General features: G+C 38.5%; 1 protein-coding gene across 2 annotated transcripts in view; it reads right to left on the minus strand.

Moving 5' to 3' along the window:
• LOC124155397 overlaps nucleotides 1-26,076 on the minus strand; it is a 69,870-nt gene extending 43,794 nt beyond the window's left edge. Inside the window, exons 1-19 of one of the 2 annotated variants that reach the window (XM_046529178.1) lie at nucleotides 25,628-26,073; nucleotides 23,170-23,331; nucleotides 22,879-22,944; nucleotides 21,227-21,313; nucleotides 19,505-19,609; nucleotides 19,335-19,415; nucleotides 15,815-15,946; nucleotides 15,522-15,683; nucleotides 13,954-14,088; nucleotides 12,644-12,787; nucleotides 10,698-10,820; nucleotides 7,155-7,283; nucleotides 6,897-7,064; nucleotides 5,860-5,988; nucleotides 5,644-5,772; nucleotides 3,509-3,637; nucleotides 3,293-3,421; nucleotides 2,956-3,078; nucleotides 618-689 (exon numbers count right to left, since the gene is read on the minus strand). In XM_046529178.1, the coding sequence (XP_046385134.1) occupies nucleotides 618-689; nucleotides 2,956-3,078; nucleotides 3,293-3,421; nucleotides 3,509-3,637; nucleotides 5,644-5,772; nucleotides 5,860-5,988; nucleotides 6,897-7,064; nucleotides 7,155-7,283; nucleotides 10,698-10,820; nucleotides 12,644-12,787; nucleotides 13,954-14,088; nucleotides 15,522-15,683; nucleotides 15,815-15,946; nucleotides 19,335-19,415; nucleotides 19,505-19,609; nucleotides 21,227-21,313; nucleotides 22,879-22,944; nucleotides 23,170-23,331; nucleotides 25,628-25,756 (2,334 nt within the window). In that variant the 5' untranslated portion in view covers nucleotides 25,757-26,073. Of the gene's footprint in view, nucleotides 1-617; nucleotides 690-2,955; nucleotides 3,079-3,292; nucleotides 3,422-3,508; nucleotides 3,638-5,643; nucleotides 5,773-5,859; nucleotides 5,989-6,896; nucleotides 7,065-7,154; nucleotides 7,284-10,697; nucleotides 10,821-12,643; nucleotides 12,788-13,953; nucleotides 14,089-15,521; nucleotides 15,684-15,814; nucleotides 15,947-19,334; nucleotides 19,416-19,504; nucleotides 19,610-21,226; nucleotides 21,314-22,878; nucleotides 22,945-23,169; nucleotides 23,332-25,627 lie in introns of both variants that reach the window. The other variant, XM_046529177.1, reaches the window with a different exon arrangement.
• Nucleotides 26,077-27,397: the final 1,321 nt, after the last annotated feature.

The raw sequence follows: 27,397 nt of genomic DNA on the forward strand, positions 1-27,397 counted from the left end.
CATTTTACTGACTGCAATATACAAACTTGTGTACACTGCAACGAGGAGAAAAAAAATTGGCATTTCGACAAAAGATAACTTCAAAAACCTCAATAATGTACACTGCATAGAAAGATGGACCATTCAAATTTATTCCTTTTCCCCTCCCGTTCACTCTTTGACAATTAAGACACCTGAATTCATGAAACCTGTACCATAAAATAATAAAACACCTATAAACCTGGGAAAAATGTAGCATTACAATAACACCGCCAAGATTTTCTATAACACCAAAATCACTTGGTTTTAAAACGAATTTTAGCAAAAAATAAAACCACTTTCATGGACCTCTACCCATTGGTAGTTAAAACTGCTCAGAAAGATTTTCACGTCAGAAGAGGCCAACCTAAAAAATAGCTTGTGGAAGAAATAGCCCAGCTATAATCCAAAGAGTAAGATCACTAATCTTCTTCATCCAGAATACGGATCCTCATAATAATAATAATCTGCGGAATAGCAATTACTATTCATTCTGATCCTCATCCAGAATAGCAGCCTTAATACAACTGCAGCCCGAGGTGTTTATATCAAAGCTCATTCAAGTTGTCACTCGAAAAAGCAAATGAAAGTATTCTTACATCTGAATCAGCGGGTGAGGGCTGCTCCTCCTGTTTCTTCTGCTTAGGGGGTGCCACCATGCTCCGTGTGGCCTGGAAGTAAAAATAAGGGAGCAGGCAAATTAGTATTTTTAAGCACACTTTGATGAGAGGATCACTCTGCAAGAATTTAAAGATAGGGTTGGCGAATAGTCCAATAAACACTTTGCGTGCCATGGACGTAATATTATGTCCTGCTAATCTTACTGAAGAATGCCATGGACATAATATTACGTCTTTCTATTTATCGGCTTTGTATGCATGAAGCTGTAATATTTCTCCCGTGAAACTTCTCCAGTTTACTGCTTAGCAGTTCTATTATTTCAAAAATCAACTGCTCGATGGAAAAAAGAGTTCACACTATGTGTTGAGGACGAATAGTCCTCTGTATCTACCGGCACCCTTACCTTAGCCCACTTTGTGTGAAAATTCTTTTGGGGAAAGAACCATTCATTGAGGGTGCAGTGACCCTTTTTGTCATCCGGGATTTTGAATGCTTTGCTTGGAACAATGCTTTTTTATGATTTCCTTGTTTTAAAGAGTTCAAATTGAGCATAACAAAAAATTATAATGCATTTTATGGCTCTACATCATTTGTTGCAACTTTTTTATTTTTAAACAACATTATGTTTTAATTGTTAAATTGTATATTTAAAAGTTAGCAATACATAATTTTATTCAACTCATTCATAAGCAAGAGCAAAGTTCATTTTTATTGGAATACACATTATTAAAAATATAGTTTTGATGCTTATGTGTTAAAAAATGTATGAATTTCGTAAAAATGGCTCGATTTTTCAGTAGGACTTTTGAACTACTGTATTTGACAGCATATAAGATGCACTTTTTTTCCTCAATTTGGTCTCAAAAAAGTTACCTGCGTCTCATATATGAAGAACACAAGTTAACTATCATTACTGAATGCTATTTTTAGCCCGGATAGGGGTTTAGACACACGCAACTTTTTCTACATCTGCCATAATTATTTTATCAGGTTTAACATAATTTTTTCCAACAAAAATATAGCTCAAAAGAGAGAACAGGGATAATATCCTTCCGACACCTCACCATTCCCATCAAAAAGTAAACGAAACTAGTAGCGTTCGCTCTGCCCTATTTTGTGTCTACTTTGTTTATTTGGCTTCTGTGAAACATGAGAACTAAAAGAATAAGTGTTTTTTGTTGACTCTGCTTTATTTTGTATTACTTTTTGATTGCTTGCTGTTCATTCATTTATCCATTATTGATACTTGCATATCACGTTCAAAATAGCTTGCCGTTTGTTAATTTTCCTTAGTAAAAATGTTTGGTAATTGAATTCAATGATTGTTTATTTGGCTTCTACGAAACGTGAGCAGTAGAAGAAACAACATTTTAAGTTGGGTATTGTGGTAGCGTGCTGTCGCACACACTGTTGAGCCTTTTTTTCCTTGCGTGTGGCCTTCTAAATAAGGGCACATCTTACATGCCGTCAGATACGATAGTGACTGGCACGCAAAGTCCAATACTCTCCTTTCTCAAGGGTATAAAAGGGATCTTCACATGTGTTCAAGCGTCTTGTACCAGATGATGGCTCAGTGAACCGAAACGCGTTGTACGCATTAAAAATTCTTGTGGAAAAGTGCTACGACTTTCATTTACTTAAATATGTCTAACTTCCACCAATTGAAGCCTGAATCTGTTGAACTAACATCGATTTGTTTAATGCCGACGAGGCGCCAAATACGGGACAAGTTGTCTCTCTACGCATCGTTTTTTACCTTCTACCATCTTCTGATTTATATTATCAAAGATGAATGCCCTCCTAACAGCACACGCAGGATAAATTTTGCTGCATTTGAGGCATTGGAGGGGTAGAAGGGAGCGGGGAGGGGACGGGATCGGCTTGCTGCTCTTGTATCTGCACCGCTGTGTGGGCGTTGGAATATTTTCTTCGCAGGCGCGGACTCAAATTAAGCATTTTGTGGGTAAACGGTGGCAGATACGTCAAAATGCATGAAATTTTTGCCCTCAACAGAATCTATAGGGAATGACCATAAAATATTATATTTTTCGAATTTCGACCCTTCCCCCCTAAATTGCATCTAGGCAAGGGTCAGGGGTTCACGTAGAGGTCTCAAATTTTTCTGGCCTTATTTTTGATTGGTTCCACAACTTTTTTTCATTGGGCCAGATGGATTTGAAAACAATCGATTTTTGCGATCCGCCCTAGTGCACAGCCTAGGGAGAAATGTTCCACTTCAATCAAGAAAAGGCAATGGTGCATCCACTAATCCTAGTCTTATCAACTCATGGTAACTTTTAAGCGTGGCACTCTCACCCTCGCGCTTGGCTCCTCTGCGCTTCGTTCACAATTAGATCCCTCGGCCTCCAATGCACTGTCACTGACGAGGACAGGCCGCTCAACGATCTTACCACTCTTCCCTTGTGCGTAATCAACATCCTGGAACAGAACAATAGAACAATGAATGATAAGGAATTTTTATAAGCTAAAACCAGATCCACACATTTTTCTTTTTGTCCAAACATGTTTTCATTTTGAAAAATATGTGATTTTGTTGGGCAGCAATGGAAATGTCTCACTATTGAACAAATTTGCATCATCCAAATCTTACTTCAATAGGTATGGAGGACTACCCTCAGGAGCAATTGCTTACCTTTTGGTCCATTTTTATAGCACCCTGCGTATCTTCACTATTTTCAGATCTATCCTTCTCAGTTACATGCAGACTTTTCGGTATATTCTGAACATCAGTTTTTCCTGCCATTACTTCTGCCTCAACAACCTGTGTGACAAAATAAGAAAGAGAAAGTTGCAAACCAAATCATTGTCATGTTTTCATTGCTATTCTCCATAGAAATCTCTCACTTACTTTTCGGCCCATTTTTTGAGTGCCCTCTTTATCACCACTATTTTTAGATCTGTCCTTCTCAGCAACAAGCGGACTTTTTGATAGATCCTGAACATCAGTATGTCGTGACATTCCTTCGGCCTCAACAACCTGTGCGACAAAAAAAGAGAGAGAAAGTTGCAAATCAGAGCACTGCCATTTTACCACGTTTTATCACACCCACTTTCATGTTTGTCCTTCCATGAAAAATCTAGCCACTCAAATTTCAACCACTTCCTGATTAACTAGAGCACTGAAATTTTCAGGATAGCTCAGAACTGGATGACAATGCACTGTTCTTGGACTTTAACCACGATTGGAATAGTGCAAGTAATAATCAGAAATAAAAATTAAACATGGAGTTCCAAATGTGGCCCCAATAAGCCAATGGAGGCACTGCAATTGCAATGAGTGCGATAAAATATCTGTTTAGTGAAGCGTAAAAGTGTCTCTGTATAGAAAATTGCATATTGCTACGTTTTCAACTTCACGCACAACTTCTGCCATCTCTATGTTCCATTCAACAATTGAATAAACAAAGTTTGCCACAAAACTATTCCAAATTGAAGAAAGAAGTTAAAGAAATTGAATTTAGGGATGAAAAGATTATTAAGAAAAGAAAAGTGGGGAACAACATAATAATACAGAGTGTTAAGACATCAATTCAGAACTTCACGACAAGGTAGGTTGTAAAGATACGCAGTTTAATTAGATTCCATTACAAAACTCTTGACGGCTCTTGATGAAACTGTTGCATTAGTTCTTGAGATCACTTGTCGATTCAATATAAGGGAAATTATAAAAAATGCTGTTAATTTTAGAGCAAAGAAAGTAATGGGTGAAATAATTGAAGTACATATGAAGAAAGTGAAGTGAAAGAAAGTAAAGAGTACATGAGGGACTGCACAATAATACAATGTGTAAATACATCAATTTGAGGGCATCACGCCAACGAAGGTTGTCAACATGAAAGTTTAATTAGAGCATTGCATCAGATTGGTGCCCGCCATTAGTTTTAATGGAACAGCCATCACAACACTCTGGACGATTCTTGATGAAACTGTTGCATTGGTTAATGACATCTCTTGCCTGTTATAATAATAGGAATTATAAAATACTCTTTCAATTTTTAATCAGATACATAGCAAACGGAAGTGAATGGAAATACATCTACTTTTGAAGAAAATGGAAGCAAATGTTCTTTCAATTGATTCAAAATATGAAGTGAATGTCAGTACATAAATAGCACATTTGTGATAACAATAACTCTCCTTCTTGATAAGCACTGGTATTATTTAAAGATTACTCAGTCTTGCCAACCAAGAGAGCTCTTACATTTTGTTTGTAAAAGATTTTCTCATAGATTGAAATTTTAGCAATCATTATCACTTAAAGTTATAAGTCGGGTATAAAAGACAAAATATTTGAGACAACCATATGGCGGGCGCACTTAAGATTTCAGCTGATTGCAAAAGTGTTCTCCAACAAAACCAAAAGTCTTCAATAATATTAATGTATAAAAATAGCATTTTTATAAAAAAAACAACTTACATGAAAAAAATAATGACCTAAGACACCTTAAATTATTGAAAATTTCAAATGTGATTGATGACAAAGTTTAAATAAACTTTAGAATAGCATTTAGGGTATCAAAGACGAAAACCGTGGTGCACGTATAAGACTATATGTATTCTCTTTCGCAAAGAGACAAATTGTCTGATATGCATTGACCAGCAAGCATTAAATATATACATATATTATAAAAATGGTATTTTTATACAATATTATAAAGAATTTTTAGTTTTGTTGGAGAAAAATTTTGCAATCAACTGAAATCTTATGTGATTGTCTCAAATATTCTGTCTATTATACCTGACTTATAACTTTAAGCGATAATGACTGTTAAAATTTCAATCTATGAGAAAATCTTTAACAAACAAAATGCCAGCTTTCTTGGTTGGCAAGACAGAACAATCTCTAAATTATAAAATCTTTTCATCCCTAAATTCAATTTGTTTAACTTCTTCCTTTAGAAATTTTCAACTATTTAAGGTGCCGTAGGTCATTATATCCCTCTTTGCCTTCATTGCATTTCTCCATATCAATCTCTCACTTACTTTTCGGCCTATTTTTTGAGTGTCCTCTTTATCACCACTATTTTTAGATCTGTCCTTCTCAGCAACAAGCTGACTTTTTGGTATATTCTCAACATCAGTATGTCGTGTCATTCCTTCGGCCTCAACAACCTGTACGACAAAAATAGGAAGGGAAAGTTGCAAATCAAAGAACTGCCATTTTTTCATTGCTATTCTCCATATCAATCTCTCACTTACTTTATGGCCCATTTTTTGAGTGTCCTCTTTATCTCCACTATTTTCGGATCTACCCTTCTCAGCAACAAGCGGACTTTTTGGTAGGTCCTGAACATCAGTGTGTTGCGTCATTCCTTCTGCCTCAACAACCTGTGCGACAAAAATAAGGAAGGGAAAGTTGCAAATCAAAGCATTGCCATTTTACATCACCATCATATATTCTCCACAGCAATCGCCAACTTGGTCCATTCTCCCAGCATCCTCCAAATCTTCCCCAAATTTAGATCTACTCTTCTCAGTCAATAATAGACTTTATGAAGGACTACGAACAGAGGTATTTCTTCTCTTTGCAACAAACATAAAAATTTGTAGCACAAAAACAGGAAAAAAATCAAAACTCTGAGAATTCCTTGTACATAAAAGTCAATCCTCTTTATGACAATCTTGGGAAAATATTTTACCACATGAATGTGTTAGTAGCACAATGGAAGAGAGATCAAAGGCAATTACTCTCGCCGAGTAATTTCCATTATGCTAAGGACCTGATTTTTCAAAATTCTTCTTCAGACGCTATTGAGGATGATTGCAATTGAAAATTTTATTGGTGTCAAAACCTGCGATTCAAAAAATTCAAACGAGTATGCACGTTGTTTGACTAAATGGAGGAAAGAAGAAATCGGAAATGCTTATTAGTTGAGAGTGCTGAAGGAGTGGTGTAGGGGAAGGAGCATGCTCCCTCCGTCTTTCAAGCAACGAGGCTACAAGCGAAGGCGCAAGGGAAGAATACGTCTGATCTTGCATGTAACGCGATGTCACCTTCAAGGCAAAGAATTTTTTAGTGTTGAAAGAGGAAAATTTGATAACTGTTGAAAGTCCAGGCATACGTCTGCAACACCGCGTGACAGGATAAAAAAAATGCTGGAAATTTTATTTTCTTCAGGTTCAATGCTCAAAATAGGGATACGTCTCTTAAATGTGTGCCCCTCTCATACATGCTTATACGGTATGTCCAGAATTTAAGGTAAAAAGACGTTTTGCTCAGGCATATCCTGACTTACCCTTTGCTCTTTTATTTCAGGCTCCACCATCTCCTTACTTTTTCTGAGTATGCTCTTCCCAGCTGGCAACAAACTTTTTAGTAGACTCTGACCAATTTTGGGCTGGTAGAACAATTTCTTTGGTAAACTTAGAACAGTATTTCCCTTCTTTCCTATGGCCCCAACAACCTGCAGCACAAAAATAGGAATATAACTTTCAGATCAAATCAGTGCAATCTTCTCATTACCTACTACTCTCCACAACACGACCTCACTTACCTTTTGGACCATTTTTCCAGCATCCTCCGTATCTTCGGCATTTTTTGGCCGACTCTCCTTAGTTCGCAAAACAATTTTTGAAGGACGATGAATATCAGTATTTCCTCTCTTTCCCACCACCACAATAATCTGTAGCACAAAAATAGGACAATAAATCGAAGCACACTGATCTCCTCCTTATTATATTCAAACTTCTTTATAGCAAACTTGGAAAAATATTTTGTTACATTTAAGTCCCGATTATCCAGGCTAATGATGGGGAGAGATAATTGTAAAACAGAGGCAATCCAAATTTTCAATTTTTTCTTTTAATATTCATAATTTATGTAAGTAAAGCAATATGTTATTATTTTATTATATTACACATAGCCTTACAGTTTAGATTGCTTAAGAAACTCATTGAGAGCTTTCTAAACCTGATCCTAGACTTCATAGCAGTGATAATGTTTATGTACACCCATGCCTCGCTTAGCGAATTTCGATAGAGCACAAATTCGTTCCTCGATGAAACATTCCAACGCTGCTCGGCATAATCAAGTAATCTTTAATACTCTCTTGATAAAATGTGAACTTGCATTAAGTACACACGAAATTACACTCATTCTACGAATATTAATGGTAATGCTTGCCTCATATTTTATTCGTTGTTTATATAACCATCAAAATCCATTGCTGCACAATGGGCCAAAGCATTACTCATCATGCATCTGGACAGCCGACACACCAAGGTAATTTTTCCTATCCCCTTAACTGCATAACATCAGTTATGCACAGGTTAAGAAAAAGACTTCGCTGTTCCACAAAATAAAATATATTTGCGACCGGTTTCGATACAGCGTATCATCATCTGGCAATTCATCATCATCATCTGGAATCTGCATCTGATACGCTGTATCGAAACCGGTCGCAAATATATTTTATTTTGTGGAACAGCAAAGTCTTTTTCTTAACCTGTGCATCATGAAGGAGTTCCACCATGCTACGCCAACCACCATCGCATTTAACATAAGTTAATTTATATCATCCATTATGTTTGGAGCTAGTGGAAATGAGTTTTTTTTAGCAATACAGTTTGAGATGTCATTTTTGCCAGCATATGTTATTCGGCGAATTGACTACCACGTAAAGGGTCCACCCGTTCAGCCTTCAAGGTCATTGGGGAGCGGATGCCCAGTTGCATATGAATAGCATCAACATATCATTAACATAGCATAAGGGTCCAAGAGAGAGTCTCAATCACAATGGGTCAATGGATTCATTACTTCCCAGCAGTAGTAGGCCCTCTGCATCTAATGCAAACAGTGCGGCAGTTGTTCAGCATAGAAGGTGATTTTTATAGATCCCTACGGGGTAAAAAAATCAAGTGAACAGTGGGAAAAAATAGGAAAGCAGAAAAAAAATAAAGTTATCAAGGAAAAGCATAATCCTAGAAGAGAAATTGAAAGTGATCTATTGTTTTGAAAATAAAGAGCGTCAAAGCTAAATTGAGCGTAAGTTTAATCTCATGACATTGACAGTCCACACTATTATTCTGACAAGGTTAAAACGTCAGTGACATCGGCCGCACCAACTTCAGCCAAGTGGTCAACATGTACACCAAGTTTATTGCTGGTTAAAACAGAAAGACTTCTAATTTCCTGCATTTATAATAAACGGTTGAAAGATGTTCCTCTATCACAGGCAGTTATTTGTGCAAAAGCTGTGGCTTTATTTGAATTCATAAAAGGAGATGATTTAGTGGAAGCTCTGGTTGGTTCCACAATTTTAAACTTTGAGCTGCGGTTTTAGTGCTACAAGGTGAATCTGCAAGTGCTGATAGCATAGTCGACTCCGCAACATTTTCTAATGAACTCCAAACTGTTATTGAGAGTGGCTCCTTTCCCCCTCAACTAGTTTTTAACATTGACGAGACAGAATTGTTTTAGAAGAGAATGCAATCTCGTTCATTCATTTTCAGGGAAGAAAAACCTAAGTTAGGTTTCAAGGCATTTAAAGACTGTTTCAGGCTGCTGCTTATGATGCTAACGCCTCGGGGGAGTTCAAATTAAAGCCATTTATGATTTATCTTTCAATAACTCCTCCAGCAATGAAATGATATTCAAAGTAGCATTTGCCTGTCATTTGGATGAGCAACAAAAGGGCCTGGATGACACAAGAATTGTTTTTAGACTGGTTTGAAAAATCGTCAACTGCCGGCAATGCATTATGAACCCCTAAGATAGCATGAATTTTGTCTTGGATGTTAGCTCACCCGCTCGAAGGGTGGGAATTCCAAAAGCACGTACAAATTTATTTTAATGAGAAGCAATATCTTTCAATGCATTCCTTCTATCTTTAAAGATATTTTAAACTATAAATGTTAATATAATTAAGGTTTTCTAAGGCTATTAATAGGAATATGTATTGTTTATAGGAAATTCGATACTCAACAATAATGCTACCGGGAACACATCCTTATCTTCCCAATGTTAAAACGCTCTCATATAACGCAAATTGCATGGCGCAAAGGCCCAATGGAACGTATCCCTTGCGCTAAGCGAGGCATGGGTGTACCTGTATTCCCAGTGTGACAAAATCTCCAGTTCTCTTGGACTGTATTCAACCTCATGCAAGGCCACAGAAATAATTAGCAATTTAGCGGGTTAGCAATATGAAAAATACATTTTAAGGTAGGTTAGATGACATTTTCCCAATTTACAATTGGCTATTTAAGAAATACATATCCTACAATAAATCAAGTTTTTTTGCCATTCATTGTCTTCTGCAATACTAGATCAGATGTCTGACTACATTTGAAACATTTTTTGTCAGCAAGTAAAGAAAATAATTACGTTATACGAAAGGAAATTTATGTATCCTAGCAAAAAAAATACAATGATACTGGAATTTTTGCATCCAATTTTATTCTTCACAAAGATCCTGGAAAACAATAGAGAGGGGGAGAAACTCAAGCACAGAAAATACACAACACAGACAATCCGCACAACAATGCAACGGGAAGTTCACTGTATATGGACTGCACTGATGAGTGACATCAAGTGGGATACATTTTGTACACTCTCATTGATACCGTGAAAGGTCTTTATAACGAACGCCAGTGTAACGTGATATTCAGTATAACAAAATTATTTTCTGTCTCACATAACGAAATTTCCTGTATAATGTATTTCCCGTATAACGGAAATAAATATTCAGTTTAAGAAATGTATGATTACAACTGAGAAATAGAAATATATCAAAAGTCACTCCAAGGTGATTTGCACCATCCACTGAGATGGCAAAATGAGAAATGTTACCAACCAAATCTTAGTAGCTTTAGTACTTAGATGTGGAAAAATCTTTTGTGTGCTAAAAATTTATTTTGCTGTGCAGAAAATTTATTTTGCTGTGTGTTTGTATTTAGAAGGTTACCCATTTAGTGAGCCACAATGCATACATTTAGTCAACGGGAGGAATATTGGGGGCATGGGTTTCTTTTGCTGCACAAGCAAAGCTTTGTTGTAATGAGGTTTCATCAATTCACGGTCCCACCTTCTCACTTACCCTTTGCTTTCGTTTGCCAGACACCATCGCATTTTCACCATTTTTAGATCTGCTCTTCTCAGCCAGTGATGGAATTTTTGAGAGACTCTGAACCTCCACATTTCCTTTGACTCCATCCACAACCTGAACCAACAGTAGAAAAAAAGCATGACAGAAAATTTTTTGCAGAACTTATTTAAGGCTTAGTATTGACAAGTGGCAAAAATTTACAGTGAATAAATCTTTAAAATTTGTCAACTAAATCTTTTGATAAATTTTCATAAAGCCATCACATAAACTTTCATCATAAAGATTTAAAGTTTTCCATTTTGGAAATGGCTTTAAACATACCGTATAAACTTGTGTAAGAGACACACCTTTTTCCCAGAAATTGCAGTCGAAAATGTGGGTGCGTCTCTTACACGAACTTCTTATTTTCCCCCTCCCCTTCCCCGGTCGCAAGCCCAAACAGGAAAACAGAGCTCCCTTGAATGCAGCTAGTGTACAATCACTTCCGTTTTACGAGGGGGGTTCTAAGGGAAATATTAAGCCCAGAGTATTGTGGCATTCAAATGCAGTCATTCCGGTGATTTTGCGTCAATTTTATTTTTTTATAAAGATTGCGGAAAATATTGAGCAAGAGTGAAAATCATGCACAGATAATCTGCAACACCTATATACTGCAGCTGGATAAGTCTGCTGTAATTGCAAAACAGACCTTACATAGGGTAAAACTTTGTAAGCAGGAATGTTATGCACAGGACTTTCCAACCACAGAGAGATTTAGGGTATTTTTGGAAGACTGGTGAGCAACCTTACCAGTGGGGAAACCTCATATCGAGTAGGCGGCACTGCATTTCACAGTCAAAGAAAAGCATTGCATAATCCACCTCGCAGTAGCTGTATGAGATGAGTCCCTACTGCAGTCTAACATTGGTATCCCTTTCCCTCAGCACTAGAGAGAATTGCCACAGGTTTCAAGGAGAGCATGTAATTTCCAAGTTATCCCTAAGAAGAGTTAAAATCACATGCGCTACGTTTACTGCGTAGAAGAGTCTTCAAGGTCGGAGCAATGTGATGTAATTTGGGTGATGATAAAAGAGTCTAACACATTTAGCAAGAAGCACACTAACTGACAAAACCACTTTGTCTGCCAGGTATTCTTTCCTTGACTCTGCCACAAGGCTATTTCCCCTTAAACACGCTTCCAAAATATATTTTGCCAGCAGTTGGGTTTTAGCAACCAAGTGGCTCTAAATAAAGGATCATCATGTCGACCTGTATTCAAAAAATACACAATACTTACCTTATTTTCTGAGTATATATGTATTGGAACTGTTTTGCAATGTTAGAAGAAATCTCCATGTTTACTACCAAGGAAATGTTAATCATGATTATGAGATTAGAAATGGCCTATTAATGCCCATCCCTCAACATAGGTTACACTTTTATAAACAGTATTCTTATTAAATGGGTATTAAGGTGTACAGTAAGTTTCCCAATTACTTAAAATATGTTTCCATAAATTTCAATGTTTTCAAGATTAAAATTAAGCAAGTCCTGTAAGAAAAACTTATTACTCAACACAAGAATATCTAGACGATACTATTTCCGTAAATATGTAAATATATTCCGAATTGTTTATGAGAATACACTTATATTGGCTATTGTACTTCTGTTGTTAAAACTTATGGGTCTTATATAATCTGTAAGTAAATTTTTGTATTACCTTTGTGACGAGTCACCAATCTTACAGTGGCTTTAGCCACAACATATGTCAGTGTCATGTAACAATAACCATTATTCTATTCTATTCATGTGGTGTGCAGATTTTGGATGGATGCTTCCTGAGCCTTTGTCAAAACGGCCTCTCCTTCATCTCCAGATTCCAATCAAAGACTCCATCCAATTCTGATGGCATTCTGCCAAAACTGTTCCATGTTAAATGTGCTCACGACTTCACTCACCCTGGGCAATGCCCCTCTCAGCTCCTCAGTTCCGTCACTGGGATGGCAGCCAGATTTCTCAGCTGCCACACGCGCACTCCTTGACGGAGTCTCCTCAATGTTATCATTTTCCATCCCTCCATCCGCTTGGACAATCTGCGGATCCTAAGACATAAATGAACTTCAATAAAAATAAGAAACATGCCAAGGTCACAGCAACGCACAAGTTGCTCTCAATATTTGACAGCATGTTTTCAGGGCAATAAGAAAAGCATTGGTTTTGTGGCATTTTTTAGTGTCCCCCCCCCCCAAAAATTTCTGGTACCCCCAGAAATTCCTCGAACTTCCTCGAACTTCCTCCGAACTTATCCGCAGAACTTCTCCCGCTAAGGATTTTTCGCGCTAAGGTTTTTCGCGCAAAGGATTTTCGCGCAAAAGGCCTGAAGCAAAAGGCCCTGTCTCGCAAAATCCTGTCTCTGGAAAATCCTGTCTCTGGAAAATCCTGTCTCCGGAAAATGCTGCCTCCGGAAAGCAGCATCCGAAAGCCAGCACCGAATCCCAGCACCGAATCCCAGCCTACCTGCAATGCAAGACTTATATAGGACTACTGCGGAGAAATACTTCTCCTTGGCAAGCAAGGGGAAATCGGTGCTAAGGCCTTAGTATTGGACTTGGAGTGAGAAGTATTACCATTGTCCTATCACAACTCTGTCTCCCTCCAACACCTCACCCCAGTATCTCCCTCCCCTCCATGTGTTCCAATGAACTATCCCTCTGATTCCTCTGATGTCTCCAACCCAGAAGTTGAGGGGAAAATTCTGGGTGCAGTGCTGTTGTCTCAAAACCAGGGGAAGGTTGATTTTGTGGAGCGGCCGTCCTATGCAGAGTGGCGCCGTAGTTGAATTCGCCTGCCTACCCCTCCACTCCCTGGAAGAATCCCTCCCCTCAAAATCCTGCTTGTCCTGAAATGGGGAGCCCTCTTTCTGCTCGTGGCCTGGTGGGAGTCACATGTTTTGTGAGGCATGGCAAATTTTAGAGCAATTTTCTGCTGGTATTTAGCTGGTAATGTTTCCTTTGGGATCATGAATTACTATCATTGTTTTCTGTAAATACTTGTGATTTTGAATACTCTACTTTCGAATAGATATAGAACGAAAATACTCGTAAATTATTTTTGGCAATTTTTTTCTTGTGAGCTGATGTTCTTGTTTGTGGAGTTTTTCCCTGATCCAGCATGTGACCGACGGTTGGAGTATTTCCCTTGTCTGGGCCTACGTTGAAAAATCAACTAGATTTACGACGTAACGCTTTAGTTTAATGACTTTACTCACCTTGGGCAATGCTCTTCTCGACTCCTCAGTTCCGTCACTGGCCAATTTCTCAGCTGCCACACGTGCACTCCTTGATGGTGTCTCCTGAATTTTATCATTTTCCATCCCTCCATCCGCTTGCTCAGCCTCAGCATCCTGAAATAGGCATGAGTGAACTTTGATGAGAAGCCCCTCTCATGCTTTTCTCGTCTATCACTCGTACAGGGTTCCCATTCAACCTAAATTATAAAATTCATGCTTCATTTCAGGTTTTCACGGTCTAAAAGTCTCCAATTTCACAGTTTGTAGACGAACCATTTTAGGCAGAAATATTGATCACGTGACAATCATCGGAAGCAAGTTAACTACAAATTTAACAAATGCGACAGACACCGTGAATGCAAACGCAGCAATCAAAAGTGCTATCTCTCCTGGCGTCACTTATCGTTTGCAACATTCAGCTCCGGCTAAAGGTTGTGAGTGGAAAAACAGAGGGGCCAGGGTGCCAGGGAATTTAAGAACTGTCTGACTCTTCGCAAGTGTTAATGAACACTTTGGTCACCAGTCTTCCGGCTTAGGTACTTTAGGCTTAATGTTAGCGTGTCCTCATGGCACGCGGACCAATAAATGCTCTTCAAATATACGTGTGCAGATAAATCCTTGGCCATGTCTGCCCGTGACTGACCTTCAAATATGATCGAAATATCCATTTTTCTTTGAATCGGTCAATCGTAGTTCCACGATCATAAAATCAAGGTTGAGAGATTTTTAAGGTTTAATCACGAAATTCACGGCTTATTCACAGTTTTTTTAAGGTTTTCAAGGATGAGTGGGAGCCTTGTAGCCCAGTGTGGGTGTATACGTCACGCAACTGAAGGTTTTAAATAATGGTCACATGACCCCACATGAAGAGCAGCATCCAATGGACTGCAAGTCTGGAAAACTGATTGCCTGAATTCCGAGGCCCAGATCTTGGGAACTCTGATTGTGAGATGCAGCATTCATAGAGGAGTTACTTCATTGTCAACAGGGTAGTTTCCTTCATCAAAGAAAAAGAAAGGCATTGCTTGCGATTCGTTACCCACCATTAGTGTATTCATAATATACAAATTATTTGGTTTTAGAAATCCCAGTTTAGACGAATGGCAATGGTCAATTTTATCCTCATTTGAAGAAGGCCCGATTGGCGGCCATGTGATGCCACTCCACGTCACGTCACAGGGGCCTAGACGCTATACAAGTAGTCAGGAGTTTTACATCGCCTGAGATTACCAATGCATGCATGAGGGACAGAGCTCAGGGAAACATCTCTTAATGATCAACCATTAAAATTGCCTTGGGGCGGAAAATTTCCTTTGTTTATTAGGGTATTAATAATCCTTATTTAAGCCAAGTGCTGCTAGGTTTTAGCGTGATTGAAATTGTCCACTTTTCATTTAATCACAAAAAATAGATGTCATTTAAAAATCTAAAAGCATGAAATACGTACTCCAGGAGTAATAATCTTTCGATTTAGGCAGTAAAAAATGAATAGGAAACCACCCTGTTGGGGTGAGAAGAATAGGTTCAATAAAATCAACCTCACTCACCCTTGGCAACCTTCCTTGAGGTTCCTCACATCCATCACTAGGATGACAGCTTAAGTTTACGGCCACACAGCCAGATTCCTCAGCCACACGCACACTCCTTGACGGTGTCTCCTCAATGTTATCATTTTCTTTCCCTCTATCCGCTTGGACAAGCTGCTGATCCTAAGACATTAATGAACTTAAATATAAATAAGAAGCATGCCAAAGTCACAGCAACACATAAGTTGCTCTCAATTTCTGACAGCATGTTTTCAGGGCAATAAGAAAAGCGTTGGTTTAATGACTCCACTCACCCTAAGCCTTGTACTTCTCTTCTCTTCAGTTCCGTCACTGGGCTGGCAGCCTGATTTCTCTGCCACACATGTGCTCCTCGATGGTGTCTCCAGAATCTTACCTTCTTTACCCTCATCAACAGCTTCAGGGTCCTGAAATACAAGCGAACGTCTATTCAGAGAGGAAAAAGTCACATTTGCTTAGTCTCGAACAAATTACAGTGAAATGTCTTTGTAACGAATGCCAGTGTTACGAAATATTCAGTATGACGAAATTATTCTCCGTACCACATAACAAAATTTTCTGTATAACGAAATTTCAGTTTAACGAACGTATTTCAGCGGTCCGTAGGATTTCATTACCAAGACATATCACTCTAGATCATTCCACATCAACTTGATCACGGCTCACCATCTCACATATTGACAATTATTTCCCCAGTTAAAACCTTAGTTATCCCTCAGGTGGACGTGTCCAATTCACACCCATGAGTTTCCATACCGTAGCAATTTCCCAGCAAATACTAAAGGCAACCCTGTCGCTACAGTGAAAGTGCTGTCAGATGAAAAAAAAGCCTGATTAAGGATACATAGTGATAGTGTGATTGCTTGACACTGAAAGTGCAATGCTTATCATTCTCACACAAATCTAGTCCCTGTTTTATTTCGTAGTCTTCGGTGGCGTTCTGGCTTACATGATCTCTCAATCATTAAGAGTTCTTGCCACGTTGTAAGGTCAATGGGTGACAACAGTTTTGCCTGGATTCTGCATGGTGGAGATGTAAAAATATTGCAATTAATAAGTAATGCAAATGAGTAGCAAAATGAAAATGGGCCTAAAATAATCCCTGCTTATTTTCATTTTGCTACTTATTTACATTACCCTTTAATTGCATTATTTTTGCATCTCCAGCACACTACGTTTGACCCATTTTTTTTCACATTGTGAATGTAACAAAGCCACTGGGATGTACAATGTCATCGTTCAAGGCATTATCAATAAACAAGTGAAATGCTTCTACTTCTCCCCCACTCATCAAATTCTATTTGATGTCACACAACTACTGAGACATTTGGTGAATAATTGATCTGGGTATAGGACATATGTACTGCCTCTTTCATTGAATATTGACACCAACATTAAATATAATATCCACCAAACAAATATATGGAAAACTAAAATACTTTCCAAGAAAAGCTGAGTTTTGTATTTACCAATTCACGCAAGAAAATTGAGCTTTCTGTTAATTTTATGCCAAGCAGCCATGTTAGCATTACTGTAAAAACAAAAGTGATGAAGTATGTAGACCGACTTAGTTAATTGTTGTTAGTTAGGTTGCTAAAAGTTAATTTATGAATCAACAATACTTCCAATTTTTATATCTCTGTCATGCTACCAGTAAAACCTTTAAAGCTCTTCTCAAAAAATATAAATCAGTACATTTTAAGAAGAGATTAACCCATTAGCAGATAAAGTATGATATATCAGATGCATGCATGCATTTTATTTTTTTCCCCCAAATTCCAGTTGACATCAGCTACACTATCACACTATTACTTTCAAGTGGATGCCTTTCTATATTGCAGCATTAATATCATCGTTGCCTCAGTGAATTCTTCATGTCAGCAAGTGATAATGATAAAAAAAAAGCTATAAAGATGTACGATAAGGAGAAAAAATTTACAGTGATCTCCGCAGAGCAAATGAATCATATTTTATTTCATTATGTTGCATAAATAATTCTATAAAATAAATACATTTTAAAATGTTACCACACTATGGATGACATTTTTATCAATATATTATTAAATGGCATTGCAACTGTGCACGCAACCAACTACACAGTTAACGTTGTTTAGGAGAACATTGACCTCACATGGAGCAGTGTGCAGGACCTATGAAAGAACAAGGCGACCACTCAGCAAGAGGATGGGGTGGGCAGCAGAAGCACGTCAAGGACAGGTGGAGGGAGGGTGAGGACGTTTAAGCATTATACGGGGACTAGCAATGGTGAGAACTTTTGCGGGAGTCACCCGCAATGCACAATCGTGCCAAAGATCCACAGAGAAAAATATCATTCACCACGACCAGGATTCGAACCTGGACCCCCCGATTACTTTACCCGAGTGCTTTAGCCAGTTAAGCAACCGAGGCGTCATTCTCCCCTGTGGATATATGGGGGCTTTACCGGACAAGGTGGTATGGACTGCTGAGCATATGATGCCACGACCAGTCCACATTTTGTGCACACAGCGCCACAACCAGAGAGCGAAACCCAAACTTCGAGCATATAGAGGTGTTCGTTCTTGACAAATTAAAATATACCAGGACTAGCCATGGTGAAAACTTTACGGAGTCACCCGCAATTCACAAATTGTGCAAAAAACCAAAATCTATTAAATCACGATGGGAAATGACATAAATCGGAATGCCGAAGTTATGCCGACATTCAACAAACAAAAAAGGAACATTGCACTCACTGAAGCTTTAATTTAAATTTTTGGATCTGGATTTGATTTCTTCAAGGTCGTTGAATCCGATTTATGTGGTGAAGGGCATTACCCACAGATACACATTTGAATCCTATCCCACCATCCCGAATAATAATTAGTTAATATACATCCATTTATTTTCATTTAATTTTATAAAATGCTTTAAAAGTAACTAATGGATTGAGGAAGTAGACTGGAAGCAATGTTTCAGTTCCATTTTCCGGCACCCCATGCAAATTGCCACTTTCCGACTCATTCCATTACAGCTGGTCAATCACACAACACAACAAGCACCTCAATATAACAAAATACGTACCTACTATTCACACAAAAAAAGGTGGAATGCTGAACTTCAACTACTTGCACAAAATTCTCCTGAAGCTCCATAAGGTCATGTCATGTATCGTTTTACTCATTGTTTATTCTTGAAGCGATTTTTGTCTTTATGGGTTATTTTAAGGAATAGGATTAACACCAACATTTCCTTACCTTAATAGTCCATAAATATTTTTTTCGTAAAGCATACATAACTTCAATATTCATCCACTCTTCTAAACCTCAGAAATTGAAATCTACCTTTTGACCATTTTAAAAATCAAGGAATGGGAAAAATTTAATTTTAAAAAGCTCTTTATTATGCAAAGATGTTGTTCTCTCAATAAAAGTACAATGAAGTGCAATTAATCAATTATTTTGCCATTGTCGAGATGAAGAAGATGACCATTTCGCCATTTTCATTGTTTTTTGCGAGTTCTTCTTCACTCCTTCGACCATAGAAGCTAAACGTTTACGTTTAAACAATTTTTAATGATTCATTATCGTAGTCGTATAGACAATGAGTAAAACAATATATGAAAGGACCCTATGGAGCTTCGGCAGAATTTCGTGCAAGTGCTTAAAGTTCAGCGTTCCACCTTTCTTGCAGCGATAGTAGTCCCAATTAGTTAATTTACAAAGAGGTCACTGAACTAAGAGATAATTTTGTGGCAATAATTCTGATTTCCCCAAGGCCTCTGCTCATCCATTACATCAAAATTTTTTCCCTTGCCTTCTCATCTGCTTCTGATTCAGTCTTCACTTGATCTGTATTTTCCACTCCAGAAATATCAGGACAGATGAAAGCCCCTGTCTGTAAAATACACATGCCATCTCTTCAAATCAGTACACTCAAAAATATGTGCACAAATGGAAAAGTAAGACTTCAAAGCTCATAAATACCTCTGATTTATCTTCACACAAAGCCTGATCAAGATCTATTGGAACTAAGATGTTCTTTTGGTGATTCCCTTCAAATTCTGGGTCGATTTCAGCTTTTGCAGGAAACTAAAAAGCAGAAGTACAAATATGGTATGCATTGTTCATTTAATTGCAGATATGCACAATCAAATCTATAAAAATGTTTCCGAACTCGCACTTTCCAGCTTGCATGCCTTGTTTAGCACTACAGTCTGTTCACTTGATGTCTGCGGGTGAGCTTTCGCGAGAGCCCGGACACTCTCGGATGGCTTCGCTGATTGGGGAGGGGTGCTAACAAGAGAGAGAGAGGAGGAGCGAAATCAATGTTGCCAAATGTACGTGGCCTCACTACTTCGTCACTGAAAACATGAGAGTCATGGGTGGCCACAGGTATTTTGGCCCCGGCACCAGGACAATATGCCTACTCATTTCGAAGGATAATCGTTTCATGGAAGCCCATGACATTGTCAGCTACCGCTATGATTGAGGCACCATTGGTGAAAAACATACTTAGACACATACAAGGAGAACACGTGAGGTTTGGCAACACTGCTCCATGAGAAGATTCACGATGTTAACTCGGCAGAGGTTTGTAATTTCATAATAACATTTCTTTTACCACTGCTGGGTTTAGCCTTTTCATTTGGACCAACGATTTATGTATGTACTTCCAAAAAATGAGAATAGTCCCCCCCCCTAATTTTGAGGCTTCAGTTTCGGGAAAAGTAATAAAAATGCATTTGAATATAGTCCCCCCCCTTTACTTTTACCACGGGCATTTTTGGAAAAAAAAGGGGGGACTATAATCAGACATATTCGGTACATTGTTCCTACAACTGCATATTCATTTGCAAGAATATATATGATATCTTTAAAATGAAGTTTACAGAGTTCTGTGTGAATAGGAGGGCTTTCAAAAAACATTAATCCATCCAACATGGCATCAATGGACTGTAATATTGATTAGGGCCACAATTGATGCAAGAGTAAGATAAGTTTTGACAAGAGTTACAATCAGTGGAGGTCAGGGCTAGTGTCAATTACCACAGAATTATATGAAAATAAGATGGATAGGATCCTGGACTGGTTCGTTATATTGTATCAAGTGTTTAGAATAGCCCTCCAGACAAGCTGTAGAACACAGCTCACTGTGCCGTGTGTTTGCGAGTTCACAGCCAGCAAGAATTTGCACGGATTCTCTTCAACACATAGAAAACATGGTTTTGCACCTCCCCCTACCACTGTGCGTTGGGCAGCGCTATCTGTTGTGCTAGAGGTGCTTCTCATCGCTCATACAGTTCACACAGCACAACATTGGGTACACACTTTGACGCAGGAATGCCCTGGCATTGCTCTACACTGTTAAGAAGACGGTCCCCACTATGCACGGGTTCAATGCCAGGGTGATTGATAGAAAGACTGCAGCAGGAGGGACTGATTTTTTTTTTTTTTTTTTTTTGAGCCAGTCAATATTACATTTTCACAGATTTCATTTTGCGGTGGTAAGGAGAAGGGTAGAGGGGGAGGGGGAGCACATTGTTGACCTTCTAAACCAGCCTCCACTGACTGCTATCCACCCTATGAAAAAACTTGCTAAACAAGGCACTGACTTTGACGGAGAGTGGAGCCAGAACTAGTGCAGACAACCAAGAGATTTATTTTAGTTTCACTAAAATCAATGAAAATAATGATAACTCCTCTTACAAATGGGATACGAGTCAGGTCCTCTGGGACAATTACTTCTTCATCAGTATTCAGTGCACCCAGCTCTTGAGTAATAATACCCGGTCCCTAGAAAAGAGATAAAAATAATTAATGGAGGAGCCACTGCAGAACAAATAAGTAAAAATGCCTACAGATTTTAAAGCATCAAAAAGATGGAAAGTATACACATGAAATTGCTATTAAAACAGAGTTATTACATCAGTCTATCAACAGGCTAAATGCATACACACCATCCCACAGGTCATGTTTCATTTTTGACCTCTCATTTTAGTGACTTCCCATCGAGCAATATTCATGAAAATTGGCATACTTATCACGAAATGCCCAAAGTTTTGTAGAGAGTAGGCAAAATTATACAATTTTGACCTGTTGACCTCACAATGTGGATCCTTCGGAGGTAAAAAAATCAACTTTACGGATCCATCAACTGCAAAACCAACAAAAATAAGATGCATAGGATCCTCCGCAAGATATAATAGGAGGGACTTTCTGCACTTATTTGTTATAATGTATCTAGAGTTTAGAATACCCCTCCAGACAAGCTGTAGAACACTGCACACTGAGGCATGTACTTGCAAGTTCACAGCCAGCAAGAATGGCCCGACGTTTACCTCTATGACCTTTGACCTCCGTATTAACCTTGGAGGTCTTTAAGTGGATAATACAGGTATGTATTTCGACAATATCAATGACTTGCGAAAACTTTAAAGCCCATGACGGTATGCTATTCTTTTTGCAAATGACCTTCACTGGGTCAACGATTGAATTTTCATAAATGAAGGGGTTGTTTTCGATTTTCTTATGTCCGAAAACATTAGAATTGACATCTTGATCAATGAAATTCAGACTTTCATGATTGACTGATTGCGATTCATTACCCACCATTATTGTACTCATAATACACAAATCATTTGGTTTTAGAAATCCCAATTTAGACAAATTTTAATGGTCAATTGTATCCTCATTTGAAAAAGGCCAGATTGGCGCCCATGCGATGCCACTCCACATGACGTCACATGGGACAGCCTAGTTTCTATCCAAGTACATAGGAGTTGTACATCGTCTGAGATTACCAATGCATGCATGAGGCACAGAGCTCAGGGAAACATATCTTAATAATCACCTATTAAAATTGTCTATGGTTGGAAAGTTTCCTCATTTGATTGGGTTTTAATAATCTTTATTTAAGCCAAGCGCTACCTGCTAGCAGGGTATTCTGCTACCTGCTAGCAGCCTGCATCGTATCAGCGCTCAAAGCCTCGCCCCAAGGTCATCTCACACGGCAGCAGCCAGACGTCACTTGGGCTTTTCCCAGCATTCATACTTAGCCGTCGCATTTTCGCGTGCTTGAAAATTTTCACTTTTCATTAAATCTCAAAAAATAGATATTGCTATTTAAAAATCTAAAAGCATGAAATACATACTCCAGGAGTAAGAATCTTTAGATTTAGGCAATAAAAGATAAATAGGAAACCACCATATTGATGATGCACACACTTGACGGCTTAAGTCATTTGACCACCAACCAGCATCTACTGTTTGCAGCAGATGAAGAAAAACACCAATAACCACAGTTGGTCTGCCATGGGATTTGGTGTAAATTAATGGAAGTAATAGATTTGCTAACTTACTCGGACACCAACTTCTTCCACTGCACGAACTTTCTCTATTTTGCAAGGCACAGGACTCTGTCCCACCTGGAAGAGAATTTATTCTTCATTAGTATAACATTGACAATCAAAAGTGGATATCACAGAACTTTCTCATTCAACTGCACTGGGACTTTGCAAACAGTCATCAGCTGGCCATTTGAGACGAATCCCTCACAGTTTTTCAGATATATTTTTATCCTTTCAGAGAAAAAAGGTCTTTTTTTCATCATAAAATGACTAAGGTAGGTATCATACCAAAAAAAGGCTTACCAGGAATAAATTTTTTCCAGGTACTTTGGTAAATTTAGCACCATACGCACGATCAAGGGAGGCCTTGAAAATGCAGCAAATCTCCTGAAACTTCTTGAAGTCAATCAGCTTTCCCACGCATTCTCCACACACACACTGGGGAAACATATCCCCCTTGGCAACCTGAAAAAAACATTTAACAAAAGAAGAGGTCCTTTTTCATTTCCAAGAAAATATGCAAACATGTACATTCATTTACAAGCACATCATAATATTCACAGAGTCAGTAAATTCATAGGCTTCTCGTCACGCAAAATATGAAAGTAAACAACACATTAATATACTACATATGTCATATTAACAAACATGATTCACCAAAAAATGCATAATTAACAATCATGGTAGGAGTTGAATTTTTTATACTAAAGCCAATGTCAGAATCTGTGTCATCTAAAAATTCTTCAAATGAATTATATTACCTATCACATAAAATGTTTTATAATATTGTCAAAATAGCTTTTGTAAAGGTGCCATCCAGTGGCGCCGACTCCATGGGGACTGAGAGGGCCCGAATCCCCTCACAAATTCGTTATGGGTGAGAGGAAAAAATGAGTCAGGCTTGTCGATTTTCCCTGGAGTGTCCAGATATCGAAACTCGTGTTATCAGGGCTCTAATGTTGATCGAATATGACTCTTCAAAAATGCTAAAAAAAAATTAAAACTCACTACTTATAAAGTTTCCCGAACAAGATCCCCAGTTTGGCCCCCCCAATATTTTTTGTAAGTCAGCATCCCTGGTGCCATCAAAGTTTTTTTTTTAACAAAATTCACTAATTCTTGGTTAACTTTGTGGTATTCCATTATTTCCTGGATATAGACAGTTACTTATACCACTTATTTTTTAAGTGCGCGACCCGGGTTTCAATGAGTAATCATCATCAGGAGCTAATTATAATTTGTTTATCTTGTTGTTACCTAGTTACTTGATGAATTTTAAAACGGACGCCAGAATAGGTGAAAAGGATGGGTAGAGGTATTCATTTATAAGGGTACTATCTTGATTTTCAATAATTTTTAAAATTTCTAACTGTTCCCTAGAATCCAGTTCTCGGTGGTCATTGCAAAAATTTAAAATATTCATTTTAAAATCGCTTCTGTGGCAGTTACATATTAAGTGCTTAGCAAAATTACTCTTTTCATCTTTATTATGTTTGTAAGCACTTAAATGTTCTTTTTTCCTGATTTCAAAACTTCTTCCTGTCTGTCCCATGTATACACCATTGCAATCGCTGCATTTCAAAGAATATACTCCACATCTATCCAATCGGTCTATATGGTCCTTGCATTTAACGATCAGTCTCCTTAAGGTGGAATAAGGTTTAAAAGCCAAGCGGAATTTGTCCTTGGGTAAATGATGAGCCACTTTCAGAGAAAGTGCATCGAGGTACGTCACTGTGCACCACTGCTTCTTTTTATCCTCGTCCGCCGAAAACATTTGGTCGATAGCCAATCTTCTCTGTTTTTTTAAAATCAGTTTATCTACTAAATTTTGAGAATAACCGTTGGCAGAAGCAATTTGTTTAATGGTGATGATTTCTTTCTTAAAGTCTTCTTTGGAAAGTGGTATGCTTAACAGGCGATGAATCATGGAATGAAAAGCCATAAGTTTGTGTGAGTAATGGTGTCTTGAACTTGCTGGGATGACATGATCGGTATAACAGGGTTTCCGAAAAATGAAGAAGGAATGCCGGCATTTATCGAGTTTGATAGTAAGATCCAGATAATTTAAGCAATGGTTGGAGTCTCTTTCACAGGTAAATGAAATTGTAGGATGGATGCCATTCAAAAAACTCAAGGACATATCCAGTTACCGATCAGTTCCATTCCAAAGCACAATAATATCGTCAACGTACCGGTACCAGTATACCACAGAATTTAGTAGGCTATGCCCTGAGCTAAAAATTTTCCTTTCCAAACTATCAACAAAAACATCTGCCAGCAACGGAGAAAGTGGTGAGTCCATAGCGAGGCCACTACTTTGTTTGTAAAATTTACCATCGAACTTGAAATAATTTTGTGCCACACATATTTTGAGAAGGGTGGATAATTCGTCCTTCATTTTCTTATAAGGTATTGGTCATATGTAGAAGAGGCAATGACTAACCTGAAACTTAGTGAGGAGGCAAAAGGACTTCTGCTACCAAGCAGAAGTCCTTACTCCTTAAACGAAAAGGGTTGATTTATCCGAGGGTCGACGAAAGCTCACACGAACAAAAATTAATCTTGGGTGAACATTTTGCCATGGCTTTTAATGAGATATAAATCCAATTTCAACTCCCCGCAATGTGTGATAGATACGGCCTTGCGTGTATCCAATAAAAATTAATACAGCCCCCGAAACTTTTTCCTAGCTAAAACCTTAGTATAATCACACCACACAACATTAAAAATACTTACCCCAGCAACAAAGCGTACTCACCTCAAACCGCAGCAACTCGACGATGATTTCAGCAGGAATATATCCATGATGATGATCAAAGATTCCTATCAAGATTTCACTCGAACACAAACACAAACGGCATGCAGTAAACCTCTTGTCTAATTCCATGGTGAAGATTGGAATAACCAAATATTATGAGAATACAAATAACTTCCGATGAGCATGACGAAGATACTCTATCCCATCCTATATGTAATTTTCTAAGCGCGAAAATAATAACGCATATTCTCACTCATTTAACAATCACATCATCGCATACTACAGGCATAATTCAATAAAAACATCCCCTACAGACTATTGCCAATCAGTTTACAAACGAAAGTAGTTCTAGTTGCCGCCCAAAACCTCCAAATGTTTATAATCGCCAACGCCAATCGCTTCTCCTTTGTCTCATGTATTTTTCGATTCGTCCCCGGTCGTTTCGAATGCAGGAAGCACGAGATAATTTGCCTTCTCTTTCGAATTTTATCTCTGACCGCCCGCGGTGGGATGGGGCAAGGTCATCTTTTCTTATTTAGCCATTCCCCTTTCCATTTCGCCCTCCCCTCATCCTAACAGTCCGTCACGCTCCAAAGCAAAGCTCCAAGGCTCCCTTGGCTTGAGCCATTGGGCTCACAACAGCCAAGCCGCCATTTGTTAGCGCCATTTGCTGCGTCGCACAGTAGTGCGAAATCAGTAAAAGCCAGACAAAAGCCCAAAACGGCTTTTTTGAGATATGCGTGATTCGGAACGCACCCGAATGAAGTGGATGCAATGCGTGATAGGATGCGTTAGGTACCAAATATCCCTTTGGCATCCTTTTCCTGTTGTAGTTAAATACTTAAAAGATGAAACTACGGCACGAAAAACAACCCCATTGGTTTCCCGTAGTGGTTTGGAAAATACTACAGGAATTTATGTACATACATGTCCAGATACATAATTGGAAACGAAGAAATATATCAAGTAGGATCTCTCACGCCTGCGAGAATGAAACATAATGAAAATTGGAACTCTCTCCCCAGCTAGCTTAGGGAGAACCGTCTCCCCCGAATGAGACTGTCTGAAGAAACCGAAGAAACCAAGGAGGTCGTCTCCCGGAAGCGGTCAGCGTCTCGAAGAAGAAGGCGGGAAGAAACGATTAAGAACCCGCGAAGAAATGTCTGCAGAGACTGTCTCTAATTCCAATCGACGCGCCACTATGCGATAACACAGTCCTACGGTAACTTGCGCCTCTTTCACATTACCAAGTAGTAGCGGATATAGAAAAAAACTCGGGAGGGGGGAGGGCGCAAAAGATGTCTTGAGCTACCTGTGCTTTTATGGTTATGAAAAATAATCAAATCACATGCTAGGTTTAAAAAATTTTATTTATACTGATTATACACGCATACAAGACAATGATATCTTATGATATAAAAAAGTTTTGCAATGTTTGGAAATACGGGTGGCCCCGCAAGGGTGGATGCCCCCCCTTTGTGGGACCAAAAAAGTTGCAATTGTAATCGTGTTGTTATGGAATGTTAGATATTAGGGCGGACCCGCAAGGGGAAGGGGGTGCGCCCCCATGCGCATTCGCCACTGCTCCCAAGGTGATAGAAAGTATCATTATCCTAGTTGAGTCTCCTCCTTTATCACCTTGAGTCGTCCCATGAGCTTACATGTTACAAATATCAAATTGGTTGGTATGGTCCAACTGGTCCAACCGTCTTGATGTTCATGCATCCCTCCATTTCTTTAAATTCGCGAGACTCGGAGAAGAACAAAACA

This window comes from Ischnura elegans, chromosome 3, assembly GCF_921293095.1.
Source record: "Ischnura elegans chromosome 3, ioIscEleg1.1, whole genome shotgun sequence".
NCBI classification, from domain to species: domain Eukaryota; kingdom Metazoa; phylum Arthropoda; class Insecta; order Odonata; family Coenagrionidae; genus Ischnura; species Ischnura elegans.